At 34.6% G+C, this 27,392-nt stretch overlaps 1 protein-coding gene and 1 pseudogene across 1 annotated transcript; both read left to right on the forward strand.

Annotated features, from left to right (window-relative positions):
- The first annotated feature begins 2,526 nt into the window (after positions 1-2,526).
- Positions 2,527-7,383, forward strand: LOC130948468 (uncharacterized). Its single transcript, XM_057877212.1, has 9 exons — positions 2,527-2,883; positions 2,956-3,086; positions 3,309-3,458; positions 3,626-3,817; positions 3,901-3,981; positions 5,092-5,172; positions 5,303-5,359; positions 6,833-6,913; positions 7,296-7,383. The coding sequence occupies exons 1-9, from the start codon at positions 2,849-2,851 to the stop codon at positions 7,316-7,318; spliced, it is 831 nt and encodes a 276-aa protein (XP_057733195.1). The 5' UTR covers positions 2,527-2,848; the 3' UTR covers positions 7,319-7,383.
- A 376-nt stretch (positions 7,384-7,759) lies between these two features.
- Positions 7,760-17,875, forward strand: LOC130949198 (uncharacterized; annotated as a pseudogene).
- The last annotated feature ends 9,517 nt before the right edge of the window (positions 17,876-27,392 follow it).

The following is a 27,392-nucleotide window of genomic DNA, read 5'->3' on the forward strand; positions in this document are numbered from 1 at the left end:
CTCTCCGCGGTGAACGCGTGGCCGCAAACGGGGCGGCAATCGGAGCTCTAGATCAAAAGTTATGATGGTTTGAAGATCAACCAAGGGAGAGAACTTGAGAGAGTGTTCTTCCTCCCTTTCTCTCTAATTTCAGCTTGTGTGTGTAACAAATGAGGAGAGAGAGTGCTGAAAACTAGGGTTTTGGTTAAGTTATGTTGGGCCAAGGGCCCACTTTGGGTCCGGTTGGCCCGGTTTGGCCCGTTCGGTCCAATCTTGGTCCGAATTCTATAAAATTGGTACCAAAATTCTCGTCTCAGTCTCCTCTATCACATTTAGCCATAAAAATCACATTTTAGGCTTTCTAGAATAAATTCTCATTTATGGGTTAATTAGCCGTTAATTAACCGGGTTTTACACAGGTCATGGTTTGGCAGTTGAGGAGGAATTGGGACCATGATCTGGAGTGGGAGAAGATGTTGAAGGTGTCCGGATTTGGTCTTCCATACACTCCAACATTATTCGTTGGCAAGGACATTATATCAGTCATGGAGGCTAGAAGTGGTCATAAGGGTTTTAATGACACCGAAGGTACGGATGTTTTAATTTCAAGACTCAAGTATATGGAAGGAAGAAGGGAGAATTTGGTGCACCGCACTTGGCAGGAGCATGTGAATGTGAAAACAATCACATTGCACTCTGAAGGACTCTTCATGGTTTAGTTTATAGCTAAAATTATCACTTAATCCCTAAAATAGAAATGTATGCTATAGGATTTCACAGTTGTTGATGGTTCCCAGATTTAGTTTATGTACTTAGTATCTAAGTCTGTTAGGAGTTTATGTTTCTTTTGATACCATGAATATTTTAAGGTAAGTCCCATCCTTTTCGAATGAAAGTAGTTCATGTTGTTAGCGTCTAACTATGTAAACAAGTTATTTATCTTTATATTATGAAATATTGTAAGGTAAGCCCCATCCTTGTGAAATAGAAGTAGTAGGTTAAACCCTATTAGGAATTGAATAAATTATGAATATCACATTTATATAATGCAAATTTATTTGTTGTTCTCCATAATTACTATTTTTAAGGGGAAATTTGATAATTTTATTATATAGTCCTTTAAAAATATTTAAATTAGAAAATACACAATTTAATGCAACAAGAATAGGGTTTAACCTGGCTTTAGTTAAAGAAATCATTAAAAGAAGATAATTGGCATAAAGTAATTTTAAAATTCTTACCAATGCACCCACTAGCAATATAATCTGGAACCCATAAATCTATTGTGTTAACCATATTGCATAAGCTATGACGGTCACAAAACCTGCAGTGTGTGATGGAACGAAGAAATTTACAGGTGAGAAGCACATACACATTATCTTATCAAGCATCACAACCATGTTCATATAATATTTCGAGTTGTTTTTGTATGCCAGGACATATATTTTTGTGATTCGAAGACTGTCCTGTTTGGCAAAAGTGTTGAGATAGTTGTAGTATGGATATTTTTAAAATTTCAGTATTTAACAGGTTTTGTGCATATATAAATGTTTTCAGTGATATCATGAATAGTATATATACGTATTCCATGCATAATAAAGTGCTACAGAATTTTTGACACATAGTGGAATAGAATCAATGAGCATGAACCCGATACCCCTTTACCAGAGTAATATAATTGCAATTAGGATACATAACCAAGTAGGTGATACACAAACAGGATATGTGAACAAGAATTATTCTAACAAATCCTAGACAAGTCTAGGTATAAATGTCAACCACACTAAAAAGGTAGGCATGAATAAACGAGGGACAAACCCTTATTCATTGTTTGCTATTCTACAATTGTCACAAAAATCAATTACCAAAAAATAAAATAATCAACTTCAAACGTGAAGTAGAAAAGCTATTTACTAATGCATGCCAGGCTTTATATCTATTTCACGGCAGAAATGGTTAACTAAGCCTAAAATAAATCACAACACTATTGAATCAATCAAAATTCTCATCTTTTCAGTCCTTTTAGAGTTGGCTCTTATAGGTAGTACACATAGTTGATACAAAGACAATTAATTACCACAATGAAAACATTAAATCCATAGTTGAGATTCCTGGAAATTAATTGAGGCTAACTAAAATTAAAAGAAGCTTTGAACTGTTCTACCTAAGACTCTAATTGCTAAATTCAAAGGGATTGGTACAAAAATTAAGCTTGAAATAGTTACATCTTCAACTAAACACCATTTGAAAATATATGAAATTGGATATCCAGTTCAAGGAAACACGTTAGTTACCTACCAACGACCTAATCCAATTGGACCATTTGTTTGCATTGAATGCAAACATAGAAAGAGTTGGAATTTGAACCAAAATCCATCCATATAAATTAGGAAATTTCTATTCATATATAAGAATAAAAAACAAATGGCAGCTACAAAAGTTTAAATATTCCAGCCTGTTTATGTAAGAAACCAAGGAAATTTTACAGAAAACCCCGTAACATATGACTATTTTATAAAGCTCCAAAAAAAATTTAAAGAACAAGAATCCAGGTTTTACGGGATTGATGAAGCGTTTTGCACATGAAGCTGAAATTCAGCTACACCAAAAGACTTTTGAATTTTGAGCTGAAATTTAGCTACACCAAAATGCTCAACTTCTAAATTGATACAGTCTCTTTGCTTCCAGAAAATTCAACCGAGTTGAACTCGAAAAGAAGAAAGACAAAGAGGAACCCGCAACAAATACTGGATCTTGGCTACAAGACATAAGGAAAGTCATAAGCGAGGAGATCTCATGATAATTTCAGCCAAATCTCTTCTGTTCTCGTCTGCATTGCTTTTCCCTTAATCTCACCATCACCAGAATTATGAGCCATAGAAAGCTCTATTCAGGCATCGAAAGGTAACTTCATAGTTTGGAGAAACTTAAAATACAGCAGAAGATAATTTAGTTATAACTTTTCAATGTTGATAGGATGGATGGTGCAACAAAGCTGGACGAGAAGGAGAACCATGTCCTGTCCTCAAAAGAAAAGGCTCCAATTTCGAACTCACTAAGGTCCCCACTTTCAGAGGTCCATTCCAATACAAGAAGTAATATTTCAGGTAAATTTACAAACAACTTATTGAAACCAGATAGCTTGCTATTCAGTTTTCACACTTATTTTGATTGCTCCCTTAGCGAGTCTTCTGTAGATGTACGGGGTAATTACAATAAAAGGACAAAGATTTTATGGCTTTGGTTTACAATTGGAATGAAAAGGGATCTTCACGTTGTCAAAACGGTTTATACTATCCACTCTTAACTTCCACTTATTAATTACGCAGCTGATGAAAGGTGTTGTAGCTTCAACAATAAGAGGAAGGTGAATGAACTATGTAGCAATGAATGGTTAAGCTTCACGAACAGAACAGGTTGTAGTTTTTTAGCTAATGAAACAACTCAACAGAAAAAAGCAAGTGACATTCCAAGCTTAGGTAAGAACCTGTAAATTCATATAAGTGTAGAAATAACTTATATCAACCAAATAAATCTTTTCATCATAGAAGTTTTCAACAACATTTTTTATATTAGCAAGTTGTTGGGGTTGATGGTTTTTGGGTAATATAGGTCTAATTATAGCCATTTATTACAAAAAATACAGGATCGGTACTAGCTATTCAAAGAATTGCTGAAGAGCAACCACGTAGAATTTTTTATAACAGCTTCAGCATTGGTTTTAGAACAACTAATGTTGCAGAAACTATAGACGTAAATGAAAAATCCAGCATTCAGACAACAGAGGACTCGCCGTTCTTGGGGTTTAATGTGCTATCACAGGTGACTTTATCAAGAGGTAATTATCATAAACAAAGACTTTGAACCAGAAGAGTTATGTGATTATGTATGTTAGACTATGAAGTGTTATTTTGATATTAGATGACTCAAAGCATGCTAGGATGGAAAGAGCAACCAAGATAGCTAAGAAAAGGAAGTGTGTGGACATCCATTCCCAACAAGGTAAACATACCATACTCTATAGTACAATATCCAAAGAAATAGCCTTCTTTCCAAGTAGGAGCTTATTGCTATATTGAATTGAATAGTAAGATAACTTCGATTATAGGAGAGGTTAGTTAGCACATAGTAAAATTAGTGGAGAATACAAGTGATTATATCACATGGTGAAATTTTAAAAAATACACAAAAATTAGGTATATAATGAGGTGAGTTGTTATGCTATTTAGAAAAGCACAAATATAAAGTAAATACTCATACACTGGTAAACAATTGGTTTAAGAAAATGAAACTTCTCATCATTAAATATAATGGTATTTTTTTTAATCTTAGCTTGGAGCAATATTGTAATGTAAAGAAATAATGATAAAAATTTAGAAGGTGAAGCTAAGTTTTAAAAGAACAAAGATACAATGATGTGATAGATTGCATGCTGAATGATTGTTGATGCTATAAAAAATAGTAAAATTGTATAGTCAATACATGATGAAATTTTATATATATATAAAAAAATACGGTATAGAATTTCAAAAAACCAATTTTTAGAAACTAAGACTTATTAGATTTACAAAGTCATTAGTATCTTATGATTATATGAGTAATTAAATAAGGTGTTATCATGTGATCTAATTAATAATCACTCAACTTATTCTTATAGTTGTGGACATGTACCATCATGTTTAAAACCAAAATTAAACATGAATTGATACACTCGAGTGATTATGGATCCACACAATATGATGAAAATATCAGCAAAAGAACCTAGGCATACATAAATCCAAGAAGTAGTTTTTGTTTCCCTTTAATAAGTGCACATGTTTGGTTGTTGAAGCTAAGGTAAACACTTTAGGAGTTATATAAACAACTTTCAATATAGAGGACAAGGAAAATCTAATGGAGTTTGTAGTTGATGGATGTAATATAGATCAAGGTCAATGTGATGGAAGAAGTGAAAACCAGATTAAGAAAAATGTTTCTATACCGAATTCATCAGTAAGCCAATGGCCACTAAGTTCACCATCAAAAGGTAAACGAGCAAAAACAAAGCTAATGTAGATTGAGGTAAATAGCTAGACATATATTTTGATATTAAATACAAAATGATCTCTACAGGGGCAGCACATCACGCGAGGATTGAGAGAGCATTCATATTAGCTAAAAGAAAGCAAACCATAGTCTCACGCACCCAAGAAGGTAACAATCACGAATAATAAAACAACTACCACAAAGCCATGTTCATACAATACTTTAGATCATGTTGTCTACTATACGGGTGAAGTGAAACTGTCTAAACTTTTACATGGCCCTAATTTTTTGCTCGCAGGAACTAAGTCTGCAAGCACATTCACCACACAAACCATGCAAGTGACTTCGATGGAAGGTATCACAATCTTTTTGAATTTTTATATAATTAATTGAAAGATCTCAGTTATATGTTATATGTACAGTGATTGAAAAAAAATTGCATCATGATCCCTGCACTTAGGATTCACAATGAGACATATCCATATCACTAATTAATTCACAGGTGAAGCAATTAATGGAGTTGCTAATACTCTAGAATATTTAATTTTTTATTGAAAAAATATTTGATAGGAAATATATTATTAGTTTGCAGTAGTTTAAACTTATTTTAGTTTATATTAAACCTTTTTATTTTTACTTTCAAAATTCTTACTTCACTAATTAGATAATTTTAGCTATAACCATTATATAATATTCAAAGTTATACATAATACACATATAAATATTAAAGTAGAATAAAATAATGTTATTATCTTGCTTTCTTAGCATTACATTAGAAAAATGTCAAATTGTAATAGATAAAACCTATGTATACAGTCATTAGTCAGTAGTTATTTAGCAAAAAATTTAAAAATGCATCAACCTACCAACCATTATAACCCCAAACGGAAAGAAAAAAATATTAATTATATATAACGTGCTTCATAATTGGGGAAAATAGTGTATACATAGTTATCTACTTTAATCTTTTGGTGTATAAACTATTAAAATTTGTTGAATAGAGAATAAAAGTAAATCTTAGGGAAGTAATTTAAACTATTCATAAGAAAGTATAAAAAAACAAGTGTTGTTTTGTAGGATATATTAGTTAGTGATTTTGTGATAAAACCTAAACTCTTTTTCTCCTCCCCTCTCAATAATATAACTATAAAATCAACTCATTAATTTTAATAGATAAAACTCAGTCAATGTAATTAGATCATCAAAATATGAAATATGTCATATTCAATATTTTTTTTAAATAAGTAATAATATATTCTTTTTTAATTAAAAATAAAGAATTTCTTTTTATTTTATACCAATATTTTAAATTAAAAATAGGTTTAATTACTCTGTTGGTCCTATAGCTTCGCAAAATTTTCAATTAGGTCCTTATATTTTCTTTTAATTGGGTCTCTGCACGAAATTTTTTTTTCAATTAGGTCCCTTTTAATAGTAATTAGTTTAATTATATAGGGACTAGATTAAGAAAAAAAATTGGTGCAGGACCCAAATAAAAGGAAAAAAAAGTATAGGGACTCAATTAAAAATAAAATTTAGTGCAATGACTTAAAATTTGAGACTTATAGAAACTTATTACTTCCTTTTTTTGGCTATTTAAGTACGTTTATTTATTTATTTTGTATCTCTTAATTATTGATGAAATAAATCTACAATTTTGATCTACTTCAAGCGATTAATGTAGTTGCTAATACTATGACAACAACCATATTCAACTTGATACTTGTATTATATTGCACTTGATGATTCTTCCTAAATTCAAATGTAAAGATGGTTTCTTTTAATTTAAGTATGGTGTATGTGTACTTATCAATTACCGTTGGAATAGATCAAACAACATATGCTAGAAGGTATAGAAGGCAACTAATGGATGCAAAAAGGAGTCCTGATATCTCCAAACACATGCAAGGTGTGCTAAACTCTTTGTATGTAGTGTAGTATTTTTAGTTTAAGGCATTATTAAGAATTTATATTCACCCTCGCGTCCATTATATTAAGAATTTAAGATTATTCAGCTAAGATATCTGACAACTGAGTTAAGTTAGGAAGTAAAAAAATTGTTTAAGAAAAGTTTGGCCTACTTTATTGTTTACCACTAATTGTACAATGGGTGGAAAAAAAATAAAGTGGTTGCCAAAGGTGGAGCAACATGGGCTACAAAAAAAATTATAAGAGAGTTTAAATAATTTTTATTCTTAGGGATTACTACTTAAAGTGGGGTTCTTAATTACAGAATCAAATCAAAATATATGAATTTATTAAAAACTCACGTTGGGTACTTTGTATGTTAGGCTCGGTAAGGACTCCAAGATAAAGACCTATTGAAGCCGACAGAGACTATTGCAAGCAAAATAGTGGTATGCTATGAGTTGGTTGAGGGGAGCATTATTGGGAGTTACGGTTTTATAACTCTAACAGATCTGCTAAACAAACTGCATAATTTTTTATTTCCACTATTCGAACATTAGGTTCTTACCATTCAGTTTCTTAGTTTTAAGTCAATCAATTTACAACTAATTAGGTTACTTTTTGCACCGTTGATTATCAAGAGTTAACTTCACAACAGGCAATAAGGCGTCATACAGATCTAACACACACATTAAATCTACTGAACGGTCAAATAAGGGTATGAGCTTACTTAATTGAATTCGATATAGAGTCATATTAAATGAAACTTTTAGGTAGAAAAAAATATCTCAATCCTATTTTTTATTTTGTTGATCAATATGCAGAGTATGTCAATATCGGATATGCAATGTATGAATGTGAATATTGCAATGCTCTTTATTGGTATGCTGAGAGGTCAAACAAAAGTTACAACACAACAGATCCGAAATTCACATTATGCTGTAAAGGAGGAAAGGTTCAACTTCCACAATTACAACAAGCCCCAAGAGTGTTGTATGATTTGTTGTTCAACAATACCCCTAAGAGCAAGCATTTTCGGGATAACATCAGAGCTTATAATAGCATGTTTCAGTTCACATCAATGGGTGCAAAGATAGATCGTGGCATTAGTCAAGCAAGAGGGCCACCAACATTTATCCTTTGTGGAGAGAATTATCATCTAATGGGTAGTCTGATCCCTCCAGAGGGGAACATTGCAAAATTTTCTCAACTGTATGTATTTGATACTCAGAATGAGATTGAAAATCGCATGGCAGCTATTCGGTAAGTTTTAAGGTTATTTATGTATGTAATAGATTTAGGATTTAAAGTAACAGTTGGGAGTTTTTCAATAACAATGATCCCATTAAAAACTGGTTATACAAATTCTGTTGTTGTAAATAGGGGTGAACATCACAAAGAGATACATGAAGATATTGTTAGAGAATTGAAACAGATGCTTGATGATAACAATGTACTGGTGAAGGCATTTTGCATGGTTAGAGACTCACTTGCAAGAGAGCCTAATAATACAATAAAGCTCAGGCTTTTGGGTAAAAGGGGGAAGGATGGTAGGCGATACAACCTGCCCAACACGGATGAGGTAGCTGCATTGATTGTGGGTGACTTTGACATAGATAAAACTGATAGGGACATTGTGGTAGAGACACAAAGTGGAAGGTTACAAAGGATTAATCAACTCAATCCTGCTTATTTGGGATTACAATACCCATTGTTATGTCCATTTGGAGAGGATGGTTACAAGGAAGACATACCTTTCAACAAGGGTAGTCAAAGTGGTAGCAAAGGGCGACAAGAGGTTTCATTAAGAGAATTCTTTGCATTCAGGATACAAAAAAGGTTAGCTGATGGATCTCCTTTGTTATATTCTAGACGACTATTCCAGCAATTCTTGGTTGATGGGTTCTCCATGATCGAATCATCTCGCTTAAATTATATACGAGTTGATTAGGAAAAACTCAGGTGTGAGATGTACAAGGGTATAAAGGAAGCAGTTTTGTCCGGGGAAACAACACCGTCATCGCGTGGGAAACGTATTATATTACCATCATCATTCACAGGTGGCCCAAGATATAAGATTCAGAATTACCAGGATGCAATGGCAATATGTAAGGTTGTCGGTTATCCAGACCTATTCATTACATTCACATGCAATCCTAAGTGGCCCGAGGTAGAAGACTTTCTTAAGAACAGGAAATTAAATGCAGAAGATAGACCTGATATAATATGCAGGACATTCAAGGCAAAGCTGGATTTGATGATTAAAGATATTAGAGCAAACAAAATTTTTGGCAGGGTTTGTGCAGGTATGTCTAGAGATGAAATTAAATTACATTCGATTAATTATTATTTTAAATATTGTGTTTAAAAATCCAGTGTCCATGCGTTTAAATATTATCTCAGATTCAGCTTATCTATGTCTTTTTGTTGACACAGTTGTATACACAATCGAATTTCAAAAACGGAGACTACCACATGCACATATACTATTGTTCTTACATAAGGATGACAAGTTTTCGACAGCTGAAGACATTGACAAGATCATATCTGCTGAGATTCCGGATAAGGAACTAGACCCTGAATACTTTGAAGCAGTGGAAAAGCACATGATGCATGGTCCATGTGGTTTAGCGAGGAAAGATTCACCTTGTATGGAAAATGGAAAATGTGTACGTCATTTTCCTAAGCATTTTGTCGATTGCACAACTATTGATGATGATGGGTATCCAGTATATAGGCGTAGGGAAGATGGAAGAACTATCAACAAGTATGGGGTTGACCTTGATAGCCGTTATGTGGTTCCACACAACAGACTACTACTGTAACACCCTAATATTCAAATCCTTATGCTCGAGTCATAAGTCAATGATATTACGGTGGTACGACTCTCAGGTGGATTTTTAATATATAAATATAGGTAATTTCGAAAGGAGTATTAATCGAGAAGCCTGAAAAGAGTAGAAATAAAATCGCGAAGACGTATCACTCACGTTTCAACAACGAAAAGATAGAACGTGAAGCCGAAAGCGATATACGGACAAGGCATAAAGGAGATTAAGAGATAGATAACAGATAGATATATATAACATAAGTAATAGCCACTAGTCGCGACCCGCGAAGTTTAGGCCGGCTAGGGTATAGTATGAAAGTAGTTGACAACAGTACATCCTAATCTCTCCCAAAGGAAACATAAGAGCCTCTATAGGCAAGTTCCAAAAGAGTTCAACACATAATATAATCCTTTCAAAACAAAGGTGGAGAGATTCTAAGCAAAATACAAGTAGAGAAAATAAATATCTTCGCCGTCTCTCAGACGAACCGCTGCTCACTTCTGAGCACCTGAACCTGTATCTAAAAAACAAGAGATATATACGGAATGAGAACCCCGGGCCCATGGGTTCCCAGTACGGTAAAAGTGCCAAATAAATACAATGCACTGCAATAAAAACTCACTAAGCATCCTAAACTCCTTTTCACCAAGTATCCAGCCTAGATTCTCACTAATCCATAAATAGGCATCTGTCGTAAGGGGATACTAAATCTAGTTCATGTTACACATGTTTCCCAATTCGCTGATTCTTCCACGAATCAGACTCAAAATCATAAGCAAAACCATCATCAGTTGTTCTGCCTCAGCAACTTTATATCAATACATCATACCCTCGCCTGGAGCTAGTGAAATCACATCACTGCGTCTATCCAGGGGGCTCAAATGATCTCATTCAAAAATCATCATCATTATGCAATCGCATTATCAATTCATCTCATCAAGGACAGCCCCCAACATCCACCAACACCATCATGAGGGATCTCTCAGTTGTACAAACACAAGCAATACAGACAAGTAATACACAAATAAGGTACAAGTAGAACAAGTAGCATGTAATCAGGTAACATAGCATATATGATATAGAAATCCAAAACAAATAGGCAAACCCAAACAATTCAAACATATGCAAATGATGTATGCCTGCCCTATGGCTGATGATATCATCTGTCGGTTATATAGCCAACCCGACACGTCCTGGTAGCTAACCATAGACAGAAACACCCCTTGCGGAGCAAGTAGGTTTGAGCTACAACCCCCTTGCTACTACCCGCTCAGCCCAGAGCCAGTGGAACAACCACTACTGCGGCTACTACCCAGGCGGGTGTTTAACAGCTCAACCTGGAGCCAGTGGAACACCCACTACTGCGGCTACTACCCAGGCGTCACAATCTCTGACCTGGAGCAAGTGGGACGAACCACAACCCTTGCTACTGCCCAGGTATCTTAAGCATTAACCCGGAGCAAGCGGGACGAACCACAACCCTTGCTACTGCCCAGGTATCTCAAAAGCATTGACCCGGAGCAAGCGGGACGAGCCACAACCCTTGCTACTGCCCAGGTATCTCAAAAGCATTGACCCGGAGCAAGCGGGATGAACCACAACCCTTGCTATCTCAAAAGCATTGACCCGGAGCAAGCGGGACGAACCACAACCCTTGCTACTGCCCAGGTATCTTAAGCATATATTCATTCAATCTCAATTCATATTATCAATCCTCATTGTTATCAAATCTCAAACATTAACCTGGAGCAAGTGGGACGAACCACAACCCTTACTACTACCCAGGTATCACAAATACATTCATTCAAAACTACATGATTAAACTCATTTATCATAAACATCCTTTTCCGTCTCACACCCGGAGCAAGTGGACAACGCCACTGCCTACTACCCGGGGTTACACATCACATTTCAACATCTTCCATTATTATCCATTTAACACATTCATTCATTAATCATATATGCAATTATTCTCAGCCATAATCAATAATGGCTTTGCCGTGACCCGGCAATAACTCAGCCATCCGGCTCATGGTTCAATCAAGAACCAGCCATTTATCAATAAATACAGCCCTTCGGCTCATGGCATACACGGTACTCCCACCGTCATCCTCCATATCTCATATAATCATCGTTGATCATCATTGATCATAACTTTTTCCCTTGCTTCACTCGCAAGTTACCACATCCCCTAGCTCCTTTCTCATTGCTAGGCATATCATAATGATTTAATACATAAGGGGTGAGATCGGAGGCTTAGAAGTATGAGATTTGGCTTTTAAAACTCAAATATCAACTTTGGCATGAAAACAGGGCCACGCGTACGCGTACTCCACGCGCACGCGTGGATGCCCACAAAGCTTCTCGACGCGTATGCGTCATACACGCGAACGCGCGGATCGAAACACAGCCAGACGACGCGTAAGCGTCAGCCACGCGTACGCGTGGGTGCATTTGCGCCCCAGGCACAAAACTGGCACAACTCTGGCACAACTCTCAGGAAAATGGCTGGACATTGGGTGCAGCGCATCGACGCGCACGCACACACCACGCGCACGCGTGGATGGTGCCTTTTTGAAGAACGACGCGTACGCGCCAAGTGCGCCTACGCGTGGAGGGTCATTCTGCTAAAAATTTTCTAAGTTAAAAGCTGCAGAATTCACAGATTCAACCCCCAATCTTCTGACGGACATAACTTCTTCATTTTAAATCGTTTTTCACCCGTTCTTCGAACGGCAAGGACATCCCGGATCCAATTTCATTTCTAAACAGATTTGGTACAAAGCAGAGATCCGTAGTCCAAGTTATGTCCCGTCAAAGTATACCCAAAAAACCATGTTTTTCATATAAAACCACAAAGTGCCATTTTCAAACAAGCCATTTTCAACTCTTTTCAAAATCAACCAAAACATGCCAATTTCAACCCTTTTTGAAACCAATCAAAATATACCAAAATCAACATCAAGCCTCCTCAACTCATACATTAACACTTTACCACGATTCACAAAACCGCCATATAACCATTTTTACCCATTTCAAACAAATGGCTAAATTACAAACATATCAACATGTCATACATCCTTCCTCATTCCAATTTCCAACAATACTATTTCCAATCAACCATCATTATACATAACCAATATCATACTCACTATCACGTGGTTTCACCCCCAAATCAACCTTAATCATTCCACAAACATATATCACGACATACATATCTCTCATGCATTATCATACCATCAAGGCATCAATAATCATACTCACATATATGACCACATGATATATATCAACCAAAATCAAACATACTTCATCTATACAATTTCACCCAAAATTACCAAATTTCACACTTCAACTCCTCAAACCTCATTATTCAATAACCAACCCAATCATTCATATAATCATTATATGAAATTCATCCAATCACTTGTGTCATCATACAATGCACACATCAACTTACCTCCCTTACCTCTTTCCGGCCTCCGGCCCAAAATATACGGCCTCCGGCCCAATTTCACAATTTAAATGCATAAACCACAAATTAATACTCATTACCCAATACATCAAATTTCCAATACACCAAGCATACAAGGCCACACAATTCTCAACCCAATCATCAATTCACATTACATACCAACTATGCATATTAGCATCAACCATCTACACAATCCAAACTTAATCCTAGGGGCATCTAGCCTAGGAATTCTCATCACACCACACGGTACTTAAATAAAACTTAAACCGTACCTCTTGTAGCCAAATCAATTGAGCCTCTTCTTTGGAAGTCTCCACCAACCTTAGCCCCAAGCCTCACCAAAGCTCCTCAAGCAACACCAATCTCCCAATTGTGCACCAAAACCATCAAATGCACTAACATAACCAATATTACATACACACATCAACCTAGGGCTCATAAAAATGACAAATCACAAGGGTTGGAGGGTTTCTTACCTTAACCCACTGAAGTTTGTGATGAATATCACCCATGGCTCATACTAGAGCACTCCTAAACAATCAAAATCACAAGATTTCCTCAAAACCCAAACCAAATTCGAATTTGAAGAGAAAAATGAAAACTGGGAAGAGGACAGTGGATTACTCACCACAAAACTTAGATAGAATTGTAGAGGATGAGAAGAGCGACGCGTGGCCGCAAACGGCTCGTCAATCGGAGCTCCGTAGCTCAAGTTATGGTGATTTGAAGATCAAAGAGAGTTAGGTTTTCTCTCTTCTCTTCTCTCTCCCAATTTCAGCGCCCAACACCCCTTCTTTAGGGAAAAATGAGCTGAAATACTCATAACTAATGTTTATATATGTTGGGTCTTGGGCCCACTTAGGCCCAGTTCACTTATTTTTGTCCGTTGGCCCAATTTTGGACCAAAACTTTTAAGATTAGCGCTCTAAATCGCACTTCAAATATTTCTACCTCCCCTAATTATAATTCCTCATTTCGTAATCTTATTTACTCATAATCAACTTTCTCAGCTGCAGTACCAGACAGGTCTCAGCTGGTACTGCCGGTCAAAATTTTACTGCGCACTTTTACGCAGAAAACTCTGTCTTCCGACTCGGAAAAATTCACTGAATCCAAATATCATACTGAAATCATCAAATTCCAATTGCCAAATCTTCCAACCATATTCGCTCCTACTTACTCATTATTTAATTAATTTCGGTTAGACCGGGTATTACAACTACTTATGAGATATGGTGCACATATAAATGTGGAGTGGTGCAATCAATCAAGATCAATAAAGTATTTGTTTAAATATGTGAACAAAGGTCATGATCGTGTAACTGCTTCCTTCTATAGAAGTGTCACAGCGGATGCTGAGTTAGATGAATACGATGAGGTGAGTATGTATTACGATTGTAGATACATATCACCATGTGAAGCAGCATGGAGGATTTTTGGTTTTAACATCCATTACAGAGATCCATCTGTTGTGAGATTGGGTTTTCACTTATCCGATGAACAGAATGTTATATTCAAAGACCACGAAAATCTGGAGGATGTTGTTAGAAAAGCATCAGTAAAGGAATCTATGTTTTTAGGATGGTTTCAAGCAAACAAGGATTATGCAGAAGCAAGGGCACTGACATATGCTGAACTTCCAACTAAATTCGTATGGAAGCCACATGAGAGGGTTTGGTTGCCTAGAAAATCACACTCTGTTATCGGTAGGATTTTCTATGTACCTCAAGGATCTGGTGAAAGTTATTACATGCGGCTATTGCTCAATTTTGTAAGAGGCCCAACTTCTTATGAGGACATTCGTACTATAGATGGTGTTTTATATCCTACTTTTAAAGATGCATGTTACGCACATGGCCTCTTAGATGATGACAAAGAATATATAGATGCAATAGTGGAAGCAAGCCACTGGAGATCGGGTACATACTTGAGGAAGCTGTTTGCCACGCTGTTGTTTTCAAATTCAATGGATACACCAGAACACGTATGGCAGAAGACATGGCATCTATTATCTGATGACATACTTCATAGGTAGAGGAGGCTTCTTGATAATCCAGGTAATTTATTGTCGCAGTATAAGGTTTTGTATTTTTCAACTAAATGGAATGTCAATATCAGTAATATATTGATATTTATGTTAAATCGAAATTCATCGTTAACAATGCCATATGTGTTTGTAGGATTTTTCGAGAAATTTTGTTAGTCTATGTAAGAATATTGTGTATAATAAAAGATTTAAAAAACGAGAAGTTTTTAGTAGCAATGCTAATCATAATTGAACTTAGGTGTATTATAGGATATAATTAGCAGTTCAATGAATAGAACCAAGATTCCATAATGGACATGCAATCTTATCTTATAAGAGGGATATTTACTAGTGTATTCAATAAGTTGGCTTTATCTAAGCAAATAGGATAAAATAGAATATTATTTGTTCATATTTTTTTTTTCGGTTACGTAACTGAAGTTGTTCTTCAAGACTCATTCATACAAATTTGGTCTTTCTATTGACAGATTTATTCCTTTCCGATGATGAACTGAAGGAGTTGACGTTGATAGAAATTGAGAAAACACTTAACTCATATAATAAGAGTCTGCACGATTTCTCTCCGATGCCAGTCCCAGATATAAGCCAACTGAATAGTCAACTATATGCTGATGGAATGAACAGGTTAAAATACATAACTACAAAATTCTATTTAAATAATATTTAATTAATTTTATCTTTTTCTAAAAATATCATTCTACAAATGAAGATACAAAAGTAGTTACTTATTTGGATTATATAATAAATATATAAATATAAATTGCAAATCTCTAATATTATTTTTTTCTAATGAAGGACTTATTATCATGGTTTTCAAAACTAATTATATAAAATACATATACATTAACTTCATAAGTAAATTTGTCAATATAACTTCTATTATAACAAATTTACACGGTCATCTCATAATTTATGAACAATCCATTAATGATAATAACATTACCCTTCAAATAGTTAGTTTAGTCTAAATATTTTTTCTTCTTCATTTGCAATAGTTAGTAAATAGAGTATAATTTCTGATAGCAGATTTTTGCAAAACACATATTCGAATTGAAATATTTTATATAGTCAAATACATGCTGATGGAATGATAGGTTAATTTCCGATGAGCTCCGCTATGATAAAAGACAGCTAGCTCTAGACCATACCACCTATTTGCAACAACTAACCGACGAGCAATATTTTGTTTATAAGATAGTCATGGATGCTGCCGAAAATGGGAAGGGTGGAGTATTCTTTTTGTATGGGTATGGTGGGACTGGCAAAACATTTGTTTGGAAGACTTTAGCAGCTGCATTGAGATCTAAATCACAAGTTGTTCTTACTGTTGCATCGAGTGGTATTGCATCTCTTTTATTACCTGGGGGTAGGACAACACATTCACGTTTTTCAATCCCACTCAATCTAGATGAATTCTCAACATGCAATATAAGACAAGGAAGTGCATTAGCCGAGCTGTTGATAAAGACAAAGCTTATCATTTGGGATGAGGCTCCTATGGTAAATAGATTCTGTATTGAAGCTCTTGATAGGACAATGCGTGACATCTTAAGATTCAAGAATCCAAACAGTCTTCACCAGCCATTCGGTGGGAAGACAGTTGTTTTTGGGGGTGATTTTTGACAGATATTGCTGGTGATCCCTAAAGGGACTCGGCAAGAGATTGTTAATGCCACTATAAACTCATCTTACATCTGGAATGATTGCAAGCTCTTGAAATTGACAAAGAATATGAGATTGAGATCGGGTGATTCCAACACAAGGTCGTCTGAGTTAAAAGAATTTGCCGATTGGATTCTTGGTATTGGTGATGGTAGTCACGGAACTCCAACAGAACAATGTCAGAAGATTCTAATCCCAGATGACATACTGGTTAAAGATTGGGATGATCCAATTGAGGCAATTTGCAAGGTTACTTATCCAAAACTGTTTGATGGCACCATTACTGATGAACACATTGAAGACCGAGCAATACTTGCATTAACATTGCAAATAGTTGATGAGATAAACCAATTCATGATGAGCTTAAACCCTACTGAAGCACAGACATACTATAGCTCAGACAAGGCATGCCCAACCGAGTCTAACAACGACTTATTGGCGTCCATTCACACACCTGAATTCCTGAATACAATTAGATGCTCAGGAGTGCCCAATCATGAGCTGACATTAAAGGTTGGAACTCCTATCATGCTTTTAAGGAACATTGACCACTCAGCAGGATTGTGCAATGGAACACGTTTGGTTGTCACCAAGCATGGAAAACACATTATAGAAGCACGTGGTAATGCCGGAAAGAACAAAGGTCAGAAAGTATTTATTCCTAGGATGACTCTAAGTCCTTCCGATCATCGAATACCATTTAAGTTCCAACGAAGACAATTTCCTATAATGGTATCATACGCGATGACTATAAACAAGAGCCAAGGGCAATCATTAGCAAATGTTGGATTAATTCTGAAAAAACCTATTTTCACCCACAGTCAGCTATATGTTGCAGCATCTAGGGTGACACACAGGGGAGGTCTTAAGATACTTTTATGTCATGATGAGGATAACTGTGCAGAGACCGATAATATTGTTTTTAAAGAAGTTTTTAGAAATGTGGCTTAAACAGGTGTACTTCAGCCTAATAGAAGTCTAACATGCAGCATATATATGAGACCTTGGATGCAAAAAGATTAGCTTCATTCAGGTATGGCTATTGGCATAAATTTGACAATTTCATTATATAGTCCTTTATGCATATTTAAATTTGAAAATACACAATTTAATGCAACAAGAATTGGTCATTCAAGCACCTTTAGTTAAGGAAAGCAGTCAAAGCATTTAATTGGCAAAAAGTAATTTATAAATTCTTACCAATGCACCCACTAGAAATATAATCTGGAACCCATAAATCTACTGCCATAACCATATTGCGTAAGCTATGATGGTCACGAAACCTGCAGTGCGTGATGGAACAAAGAAATTATAAGGTGAGAAGCACATACATATTATCTTTTCAAGCATCACAACCATGTTCATATAATATTTCGAGTTGTTAGTGTATGCCAGGAAATATATTTTTGCGATTAGAAGACTGTCCTGTTTGACAAAAGTGTTGAGAGAGTTGTAGTGTAGATTTTTTTAAAACATTTGTATTTAGTAGGTTGCATACATATATAAATTTATTTAGTGATATCATTAATAGTATATATACATATTTTATGCATAATGAAGTGATACAAAATTTTTGAGACATAGTGGATCAGTATCCATGAGCGTGAACCCGATATCCCTTTACCAGAGTAATATAATTAAAAAATAGGATAAATAACTAAGTACGTGATACACACACAGGATATGTGAACATGAATTATTCTAACAATACCAGCCAAGTCTTGGTTTATAAAAATCTTTACAAACGAAAAAGGTAGGCATGAATATGCGTGGGACTAACCCTTATTCATTGTTTGATGTACTACAATTGTCACAAATCGATTACCAAAAAAACCAAATTAGAATTACTATTTACTAATTCATACCAGGCTCCATATACTTCACAGAAGAAATGGTTAACTAATCCTAATATAAATCACAGCACTGTTGAATCAATCAAAATTCTCATTTTTTCAGTCCTTTTGAGAATTGTTTATCTGGTTCTTTGACATTAAAGTGTACAAGTGAAATTTGAAAAATTTGTTAGAGTTGGCTCTTATAGGTAGTACACATAGTTGATACCAAGATCATCAGTTACCACAATAAAAACATCAATAAATCCATAGTTGAGATGCTTGGAAAACAATTGAGGCTTACTAGAATACACACAAGCGTTGAACTGTTCTACCTAAGACTCTAATTGCTAAAATCAAAAGGAATGGTACAAAAATTAAGCTAGAAATAGTTACATCTTCAATTAAACACCACTTGAAAATAGATGAAATTAGATAAAAGAAAAAAACCCATTACTAACCTACCAACGACCTAATCCAATAGAACCATTCATTTGCACTGATTCAAAAATAAAAAGAGTTGGAAATTGAACCAAAAACCATCCATATAAATTAGAAAATTCCTATTCATATGAGAATAAAAAACAACTGGCAGCTTCCAAAGTTTAAATATTCCAGCCTGTCTATGTAAGAAACCAAGGGAATTGTACAGGAATTCCCGTTACATATGGATAGATTAAACTCCCAAAAAGAATTTAAAAAAAAAACAATAATCCAGGTTTTGCGAGATTGATGAAGTGTTTTGCACATTAAGCTGAAATTCAGCTACACCAAAAGACTTCTGAATTCTGAGTTGAATTCAGGAAGATAATACGCTAATTAAACCCAAAAATACTGGCATAACATTAACATGAGATATAAAATGCTCACCTTCTAAATTCAAACAGTCTCTTTTCTTTCAGACAATTCAACCAAGGTTAACTCGAAACTAAGAAATCCAAAGAGGAACTCGCAACGAAAATTGATAATCTATGAAAACTTCATGAAATTATTCTAATGCATGTAACTGACCACTAGCAGCTCAGCATCCATAAGAAGAAATCTGAAAACTCACCTTGTGACGATTGAAGAACCAAAACAACCTGCATCATCCCATTGTTTAGAGGAAGCTGCAATGGAACAGAACAAAGCTTCCCATTCAAAGGACTCCAACTGCAAACAATAACTTCGACTGCACACAATTTCATAAGACCCAAACCTGAGTGGAAGTCCGATGCGGAGTATCATGTGTATCGGAGTTCCTACATGGCGGCAAGGCACCCTTGGCCCCCAAGAAGTCAACAAATCAATAACACCATTAGTTGTGGTTTATAAAACCTAACACCACATCTCAAATTCATATCAAAATCATAACCATTTTCCTTTTCTATAAACCAGCCCATGACATCTATATCAAGAGTGAAAAAGTAACACTTCAATGATTTCGAAATAAACCTTTATCCCAACTTTAAATAGAAAAGAAGGATCATCAAGCATTTGGTTTCTCAGAATAGAACTGTGCTTCATCATAAACGATAGTGGCTGACCGGGACCCTGCAACACAACACCAACATCGAACTTAGCAACTGAAACAGCTATTTCATTTCCCTAACTAAAAATTCAAACTTTGAAAGAAACCGACCGGTAAATCCAAGCAACTTTGGAGGGACATTTCTCGAACGCTGTTTTTCTTTGCTGCATCTACCATATCCGACGGGAGCTTCAAAACCACGACCTTGCGCTTCCTTCATAACCGATTCGAAATTCCACAAATCCATCACAACTCATATGCAAAGTCGGGCATAAGCAGATTAGTTGATTACCCGTTATTAGTTGTACGTAGAGAGGCACATTGCTGATTCTCATATAGCAGCTTCCATACCAAATAGATTCTTCTACCCAGTCCCTTAACGAGTACACATTGCAGGTTTTATCATGGAAAACTTAACTCCAAAGGTTGAACATGTCCCTATTGTCAGATCCAAGTCGATGCACATATTAACAAAATGAGATAATTAGATTATAACAAAAGGCAGAATATCAATAGATGAATTCATATATTTTGATTCACCTGTTTTGATTTGATCTTGCTTTGTGGATTTGTAACGGCAACAATAACCTGTGCTTACTACCCAGGAAACTGTTTTTGCTATTGTGGGAGAAGAGTATACCAGAGAAAAACTTGTGTTTATGCTGAGTTTGTCTCCTAATGCCATTTTTCAAAGTTGAAGTTGGCTTCACCTTATATGTTTGGGGATCTATTTGTGTAGCAGATGCAAGGCGTGCTGAGAAGCTAGATAGCCCAACAAATCTGTTGATTGTGAACTCAATCCGATTTAATGAAAAATATAGTAGTTGGTGATGTATTAATATGAAGTAGTAACTGCCCGGATGGAAATACCAATGATTCTTGCCTTCATTATTACAGTTGGTAATATATTAATGATACCAACGGTTCAAGGTTTGAAATTTGAATGAGACATCAAATCTAAAATAAAGAGCCAAACTCATCTCAATTTATGAAGCACAATTGGCACAATTTGAATAGACTGAAGGCTCAATTTTTTTTGTGGAATCCTTTATAACAGGATTAGTCAGATTGAGTTTGAAATATAAAATGATGGTTAGTAATTAGTTTTCGGTTTGGATTTATTTCTTTTGGAAAAAAATTATTATTAATTTAGAGTTAAATAATTTGACTTTTGCTTAATAGTAGGTAACGCAAGTTTGAGAATTTTAAGTGAGACTAAACAACCCGCATGAAATTTTATACTTTTTCCTGTTAAAACAAAAAATTGTGATGTGATAGAAAATGATTATTTTCGGTGACTGATATTAAACGATTTCATAAAATTTTTACATGTATTTATTATTATTTTTACCAAATCAGGAATTTATAACGGTGGTAAAATCCATCAGTAGCCAAATATTGATATTTTTGTTATATGAAATTATATCTTCTTTTTTTAAGTGCACAGTTTTTATTTTAATTTCTTATATTTATATTTATTCAAATTCCAAAATATAGATAAACAAATTGTTTTCCAGTTACATGAATATTATATGTCAATATAATGGAACCGTTAGATTAATAAACTATAAAACTTATAAAAAGTATATATAAAACTACTATAATTTAAACAAATAGATACAACTAACAACTAAAAATAATCACCTTTTTTATAATAGATAGATAGCAGGAAATTCTAACAATAAAAAAGATATTAATAATATACACTTTAATTACTTAATGTTACTATACAGAAAACAGTCTGTCTTTTCAATTTAGATCTAAATTTGTATAGTCATTTAAAAATATGATTTTTGGAATGAGCCAAGAATTTCTTTTTCTTTTGTTTTATTTTTATTTTTTTTTGCTCTCTATTCTTTATAATCTATTTTTGCTTTTTATTATATTTCTTTGCTTATGTTTTGAGGTGATCACTTAATTTTTTTCAAACCAAATTGAACATCAACATAACTAAATTGACTGATCACTTAATTCATTTTTATACTATATTAATATTTTTTTAAACAAACTATATCTAAATATAATGAAGTGGTTTAAGTATAGGACTTGCACATAACGTGATTACAATTTAAACAACTTTTTTAGTAGTTTTTATTTTATTAATAATATAATTAAATACCATTTTTTTTTGCTATTCGTACATTGTAAGATTACAATATAAACTATTTCTCTTACCATTTGAATATTGTTTTTGTTATCTGACAATAACAGAAAATAATACCATTTATTTAAATATATAAACATAATAACTGCTACACTTAAATATAATCTACTAATATAAAAAAATACAATAAAATTATTTTAATCTCTAAAAACTAGAAAAACATAATAAAATTTTTTTTTCCTTTAAAAGTATTTGATATAATAGTCTTATGGACGGTAAATATAAGTTTTATACACAAAAATTTTTGAGAATAAAAATAATTTAATATTAATTGATAATCACCAACATCTTATTACAACGTAATAATATTTGTCCCGGGCTAGTATACAAAATAACTATCATCATAAATCGATACAAGGTGTAACAGTTTACATGTTTCTTTTTGTTTTTTCTTTCTCTATCATCTTATATTATCTTATATTATACACAAAAAATTTTAAATTTTGACATCAAAATTTTTTAATCGTGTCACAAATTTTTGTTAAGAATGTAAAATAAAAAAAATTTATGAGAATGTGAAACATCATGATGATGATGATAAAAAGGAGGGTGCAATAGAGTTTTGAATTTGTAGAAATTATTAGAATGAAATAGCACTGAAACTTTTTAATTGTGATACAGAAGATTTTTTAAATTTGACATCGAAATTTTTTAACTGACATAGATTTTTATTAAGAAGGTGAAATAAGAAAAATTATGAGAATATAAAATAAGAAAAAAAAGAAAAAGATGATGATGAAGAAGAAGTGAAAGAGGAAAGAGAATTTTAAATTGTATAGAATTTATTAAAAAAATAACACTGAAATTTTTTAACTATGACACAAGAAATTCTTTAATTTTGATACTGAAATTTTTTAACGGTAACATAGAATACTTTTTAACCAATTTTTCTTATCAATGAACAAATTGAAGTTGTATTAAACTCGTATATAAGAGGTCTAACCATTCCTGTGTCTTTGTGGTTGAGTAGTGAGTTAAAATTTTGGAAGGATGATTCTTTAAAAATTGTGTCATTTATTAAAAATTTTGGTGTTATTTCTAATAAATTTTTTGTGTCATTGCATAGAAAATTCAACCTGTTTTTCTATTAGTCATGAACACACACACACATATATATATATATATATCTTAAAAAGCATAATTTACGATCCTAACCGATTATAATGCATAATTTTTTATTCTAGTAAAAATATATATGAGAGTACTCTTGGAGTACCGTATTTATACTTAAATTATAAAAATAGTATTAATATATTTCTATGTATATCTAAATTATCTATTAATACTCCCTCAAGTTGGAGCATGCAAGTTTTGAATGCCCAACTTGACCAATAATCCAATATGTGTGTAAATACTCTTTGAAACTTTGAATTGCAACACCATCATTTCCTGCCATTACAAGGTTATCAACATATACCAAAACTACCAATTGCACGCTATTGTGGCGAAGGCTAAACAAGGAATGGTCTTTTGGGGATCGCTTGAAACCATATCGAAGGAGAGCAGAAGAAAGTTTTGCAAACCAGCATCGTGGAGCTTGTCGCAGTCCGTAGAGAGATTTCTGAAGTTTACAAACCAGTCCTTGTTGAGACACTTGAAAACCAGCAGGAAGCTTCATGTAAACATCCTCATCAAATTCTCCAGGAAGAAATGCATTGTGGACATCCATTTGGTGGAGTTCCCAATTTTAGGTTGCGAGTGTTGTGTGAATTGTTACCATATTTATCACTGAGAAAATGTTTCATTGTAGTCCAAACCTTTCACTTGATTATTTTCCAAAATTACTAGTTGTATTTAATTTTATAAACCCACTTACACCCATGTGCTTTCTTTCCTGGGGAAGGGTTGTGAGCTTCCAAGTGTCATTGAGTTAAAGTGCACAAATTTCTTGGGACATCGATTTCGCGCCAACACTCATCTCTAACTGCTTGAGAGAAAAATAAAGGCTCCTTTTTTCTATTTGGAGAGAGACAAGAAAACTGCGGTATTGTTTGAAAAAGGAATTATAATTCACAAAATTTTGTATAGCATAGGACACACCTGAGGATTTTGATGGAGATGGAGGTTGGTCGGTAGGGCCTATTGGTATCGTAGCAGCAGAGACAAAATCGCGCAACCTGACTTAGGGTGTCTTCATGCGGTGACCCCGACCAAGTGGAACATCCGTCATGACTAGTGGTAGATCAAAAATCGATGTTGTTTCTACTACACTTGGTTCTGATGCATCGTCAGTGATGTACTCTTCAATCTCTTCATTGAGCTCATGTCCCCCTTGTTGGTCAATAGGTTCTTCAATAAGGGTGTCCCCAGCACAGTCATTCAAGTGTGGAGTACTAGTCTCGTTGTGTATGTCTTCTTCAATAATTGTTTCTGTCACAGGAGGTCCAATATCTTCAATTCTTGGTTCCAAAACCTGATTCGCTTTAAAGGGAAACACATCTTCGACAAAATGAACGTCACGAGAAACAAAGAAAACTTCTTTTTCCAAGTCAAATAGTTCCATCTTTTTCGCCCAAAAAGATACCCGACAAACACACAATTTTTACTACGGCTGGCAAATTTGTCCCGTTGCCTATTCTGATTTTGAGCATAACACAAAGAGCCAAAAATCTGCAAGTGCTCATAACTTGGAATTGTCCCATAGAAAACCTCGCACGGAGTCTTGCCCTTCAATACTGAGGATGGCGTACGATTAATTAAATAGTCAGTAGTTAAGACATATTCTCCCCAAAACTGGATAGGAAAATTGCCTTGAAAATGTAATGATCTAGCAATATTGAGAATATGTCGATGTTTGCGCTCCACTCGTCCATTTTGTTGTGGTGTATTAACACATGACGATTGGTGAACAATGCCTTGTTATAGAAAGTATTGTTTTAAACACAAGAATTTCGTTCCATTATCAGATCGCACCATTTTAACATATTTGTTATGTTGGCGTTCAACAAAAGTGAAAATTTTTTTTCAATGTGATTGATACCTCAGGCTTTTCTTTCAACAAATATATCCAAACCGCTCGTGAATAAGCATCCACAATAGTTATGAAATACGAAGCACCACACGAGGAGGGAGTTCTATAGGGTCGCCAAGTCACAATGGATTAAATAAAAAATATTGAAAGCTTGATCGTCAATCAAAGAAAACTTATCTCTTGTTTGCTTAGATTTTTCACAAATTTTACAAATCTTATTGGTTGTATATTTTTCACTTACATTACGGAGCATTTGCACAATTTAAAATGATGGATGCCCTAGTCTCTTATGCCAAAGTGCTAGTTGATTCTCTGTTTTGGTACGACAAACTTGAATCTTGTGTGCCCCACGATACCAATAGAGCCCATCATTCCGCTCACCCGCTCCAATCAGCGTCCTCGAAGTGCGGTCCTGTATGACACAAAATTTATCAGTGAATTGTACTAGACAGTGTTCTTCATTTGTTAATTGAGAAACTGAGAGTAAGTTGCATTTTAATTGAGGTACATAGAGAATAATTTTTAATTCAAGTCCTCCTTCAAGTATCACTGTTCCTTGCTTGCAGCTTGCACGCTATCACCTGCTCTTCATCCGGTAAACCTACTGGACACCCGCGTATAGTTTTCTTTTCACATAAATTTTTTAGGGTTCCAATCATGTGGTTGGAAGCTCCACTATCAATGATCCATAAATAAAAATTCTCTTACCAGTCATTTTCTTAGAGTCATTTGGTTTTTGCTTGTTTATCATATCTACCAATACTTGTCATTGTTCATTGGTCAATCTTGACATCTCACGTTTTGTGTCTTCCATGTTTGTAGCATGCCTACCACTTCCATCAGTGTGTGCCACATGTGCACGCGCTGAAATTCCTCGAGTACGTGCGCCCTGTTGTCCGTAACCTTTGCCACCGTCTCTTCCTTCATTCCTTGGTCGATCGCCCCACCATTCTGGATATCCTACAATCTGAAAGCATCCTTTAACATCATATCCACTTTTGCCACAGTGAGAGCATATAGTTGATTTTTTGCTAGGATCTCCTCGTCCTTTCGTCCTATTCCCTGCCTGCATTGCGAGTCCCACAACCAACCCTCTCTCTTCTGATACCTCAGCCATCGTCTTCACTCTCTCCTCTTGGACAAGTATTGCATACACACGATTCAGCAATGGCAAAGAATCGGTTGCCAGAATATTTGACCGCACTATTCCGTAACTCACATCATCTATGCCCATCAAAAATTGATAGACCTTCTCTTCTTCCCTTCGCTTCTCAAGTTGATATCCAATCCCGTACTTACATCCACCATACGTGTATTTGGGAATTTGCCCGCACTGTGCTAATTCATCCCACAGTATTTTCAATTTCTCATAATACGCTGTCATGGCCATTCCTTCCTACTTACATCTCGTCAAATCTGACTTCAGTTATTATATTCATGGTCCATTCACAGCAAAAAACCGCTCTTTGATATCTTCCACAGTGTCTGTGCATTCTCTACATACGCAACAGTCGATCGTAGGCTTGGTTCGATCGTGTTAAAGATCCATGATACAATCATGGATTGGACTGTCCACCAATCCTCAAGATCAGATGCACCTTATTCTGGTTCTGTGAGAGTTCCATCGATAAATCCTCATTTTCTCTGAGCCCGAAGTGATATTTTCACAACTCTAGTCCATTCCTCATAATTTTCTCCATGTAGCTACACTTGTGTGATTACATTTTCTGGGTTGTCATATGGCGAGTAAGTTGTTTTAGTTCCTTTTTCTGAAGTCTCTGATATATTTACAGAGTTCTTTCCTAACTCTGCTGCCATGGTTATGCAGCCTAGGCTCCTTTTGTGTTTGTCGATATTAGAGTATGCTCTGATACTATATAAAAAATTTAACCTGTTTTTCTATTAGTCATGAACACATATATATACAACTTTTGATATGAAACTATATCAAATATTTCCTATCTTAAAAAACATAATTTACAATCCTAACA

The sequence above is a fragment of the Arachis stenosperma genome, chromosome 9 (assembly GCF_014773155.1).
Source record: "Arachis stenosperma cultivar V10309 chromosome 9, arast.V10309.gnm1.PFL2, whole genome shotgun sequence".
Classification (NCBI taxonomy): domain Eukaryota; kingdom Viridiplantae; phylum Streptophyta; class Magnoliopsida; order Fabales; family Fabaceae; genus Arachis; species Arachis stenosperma.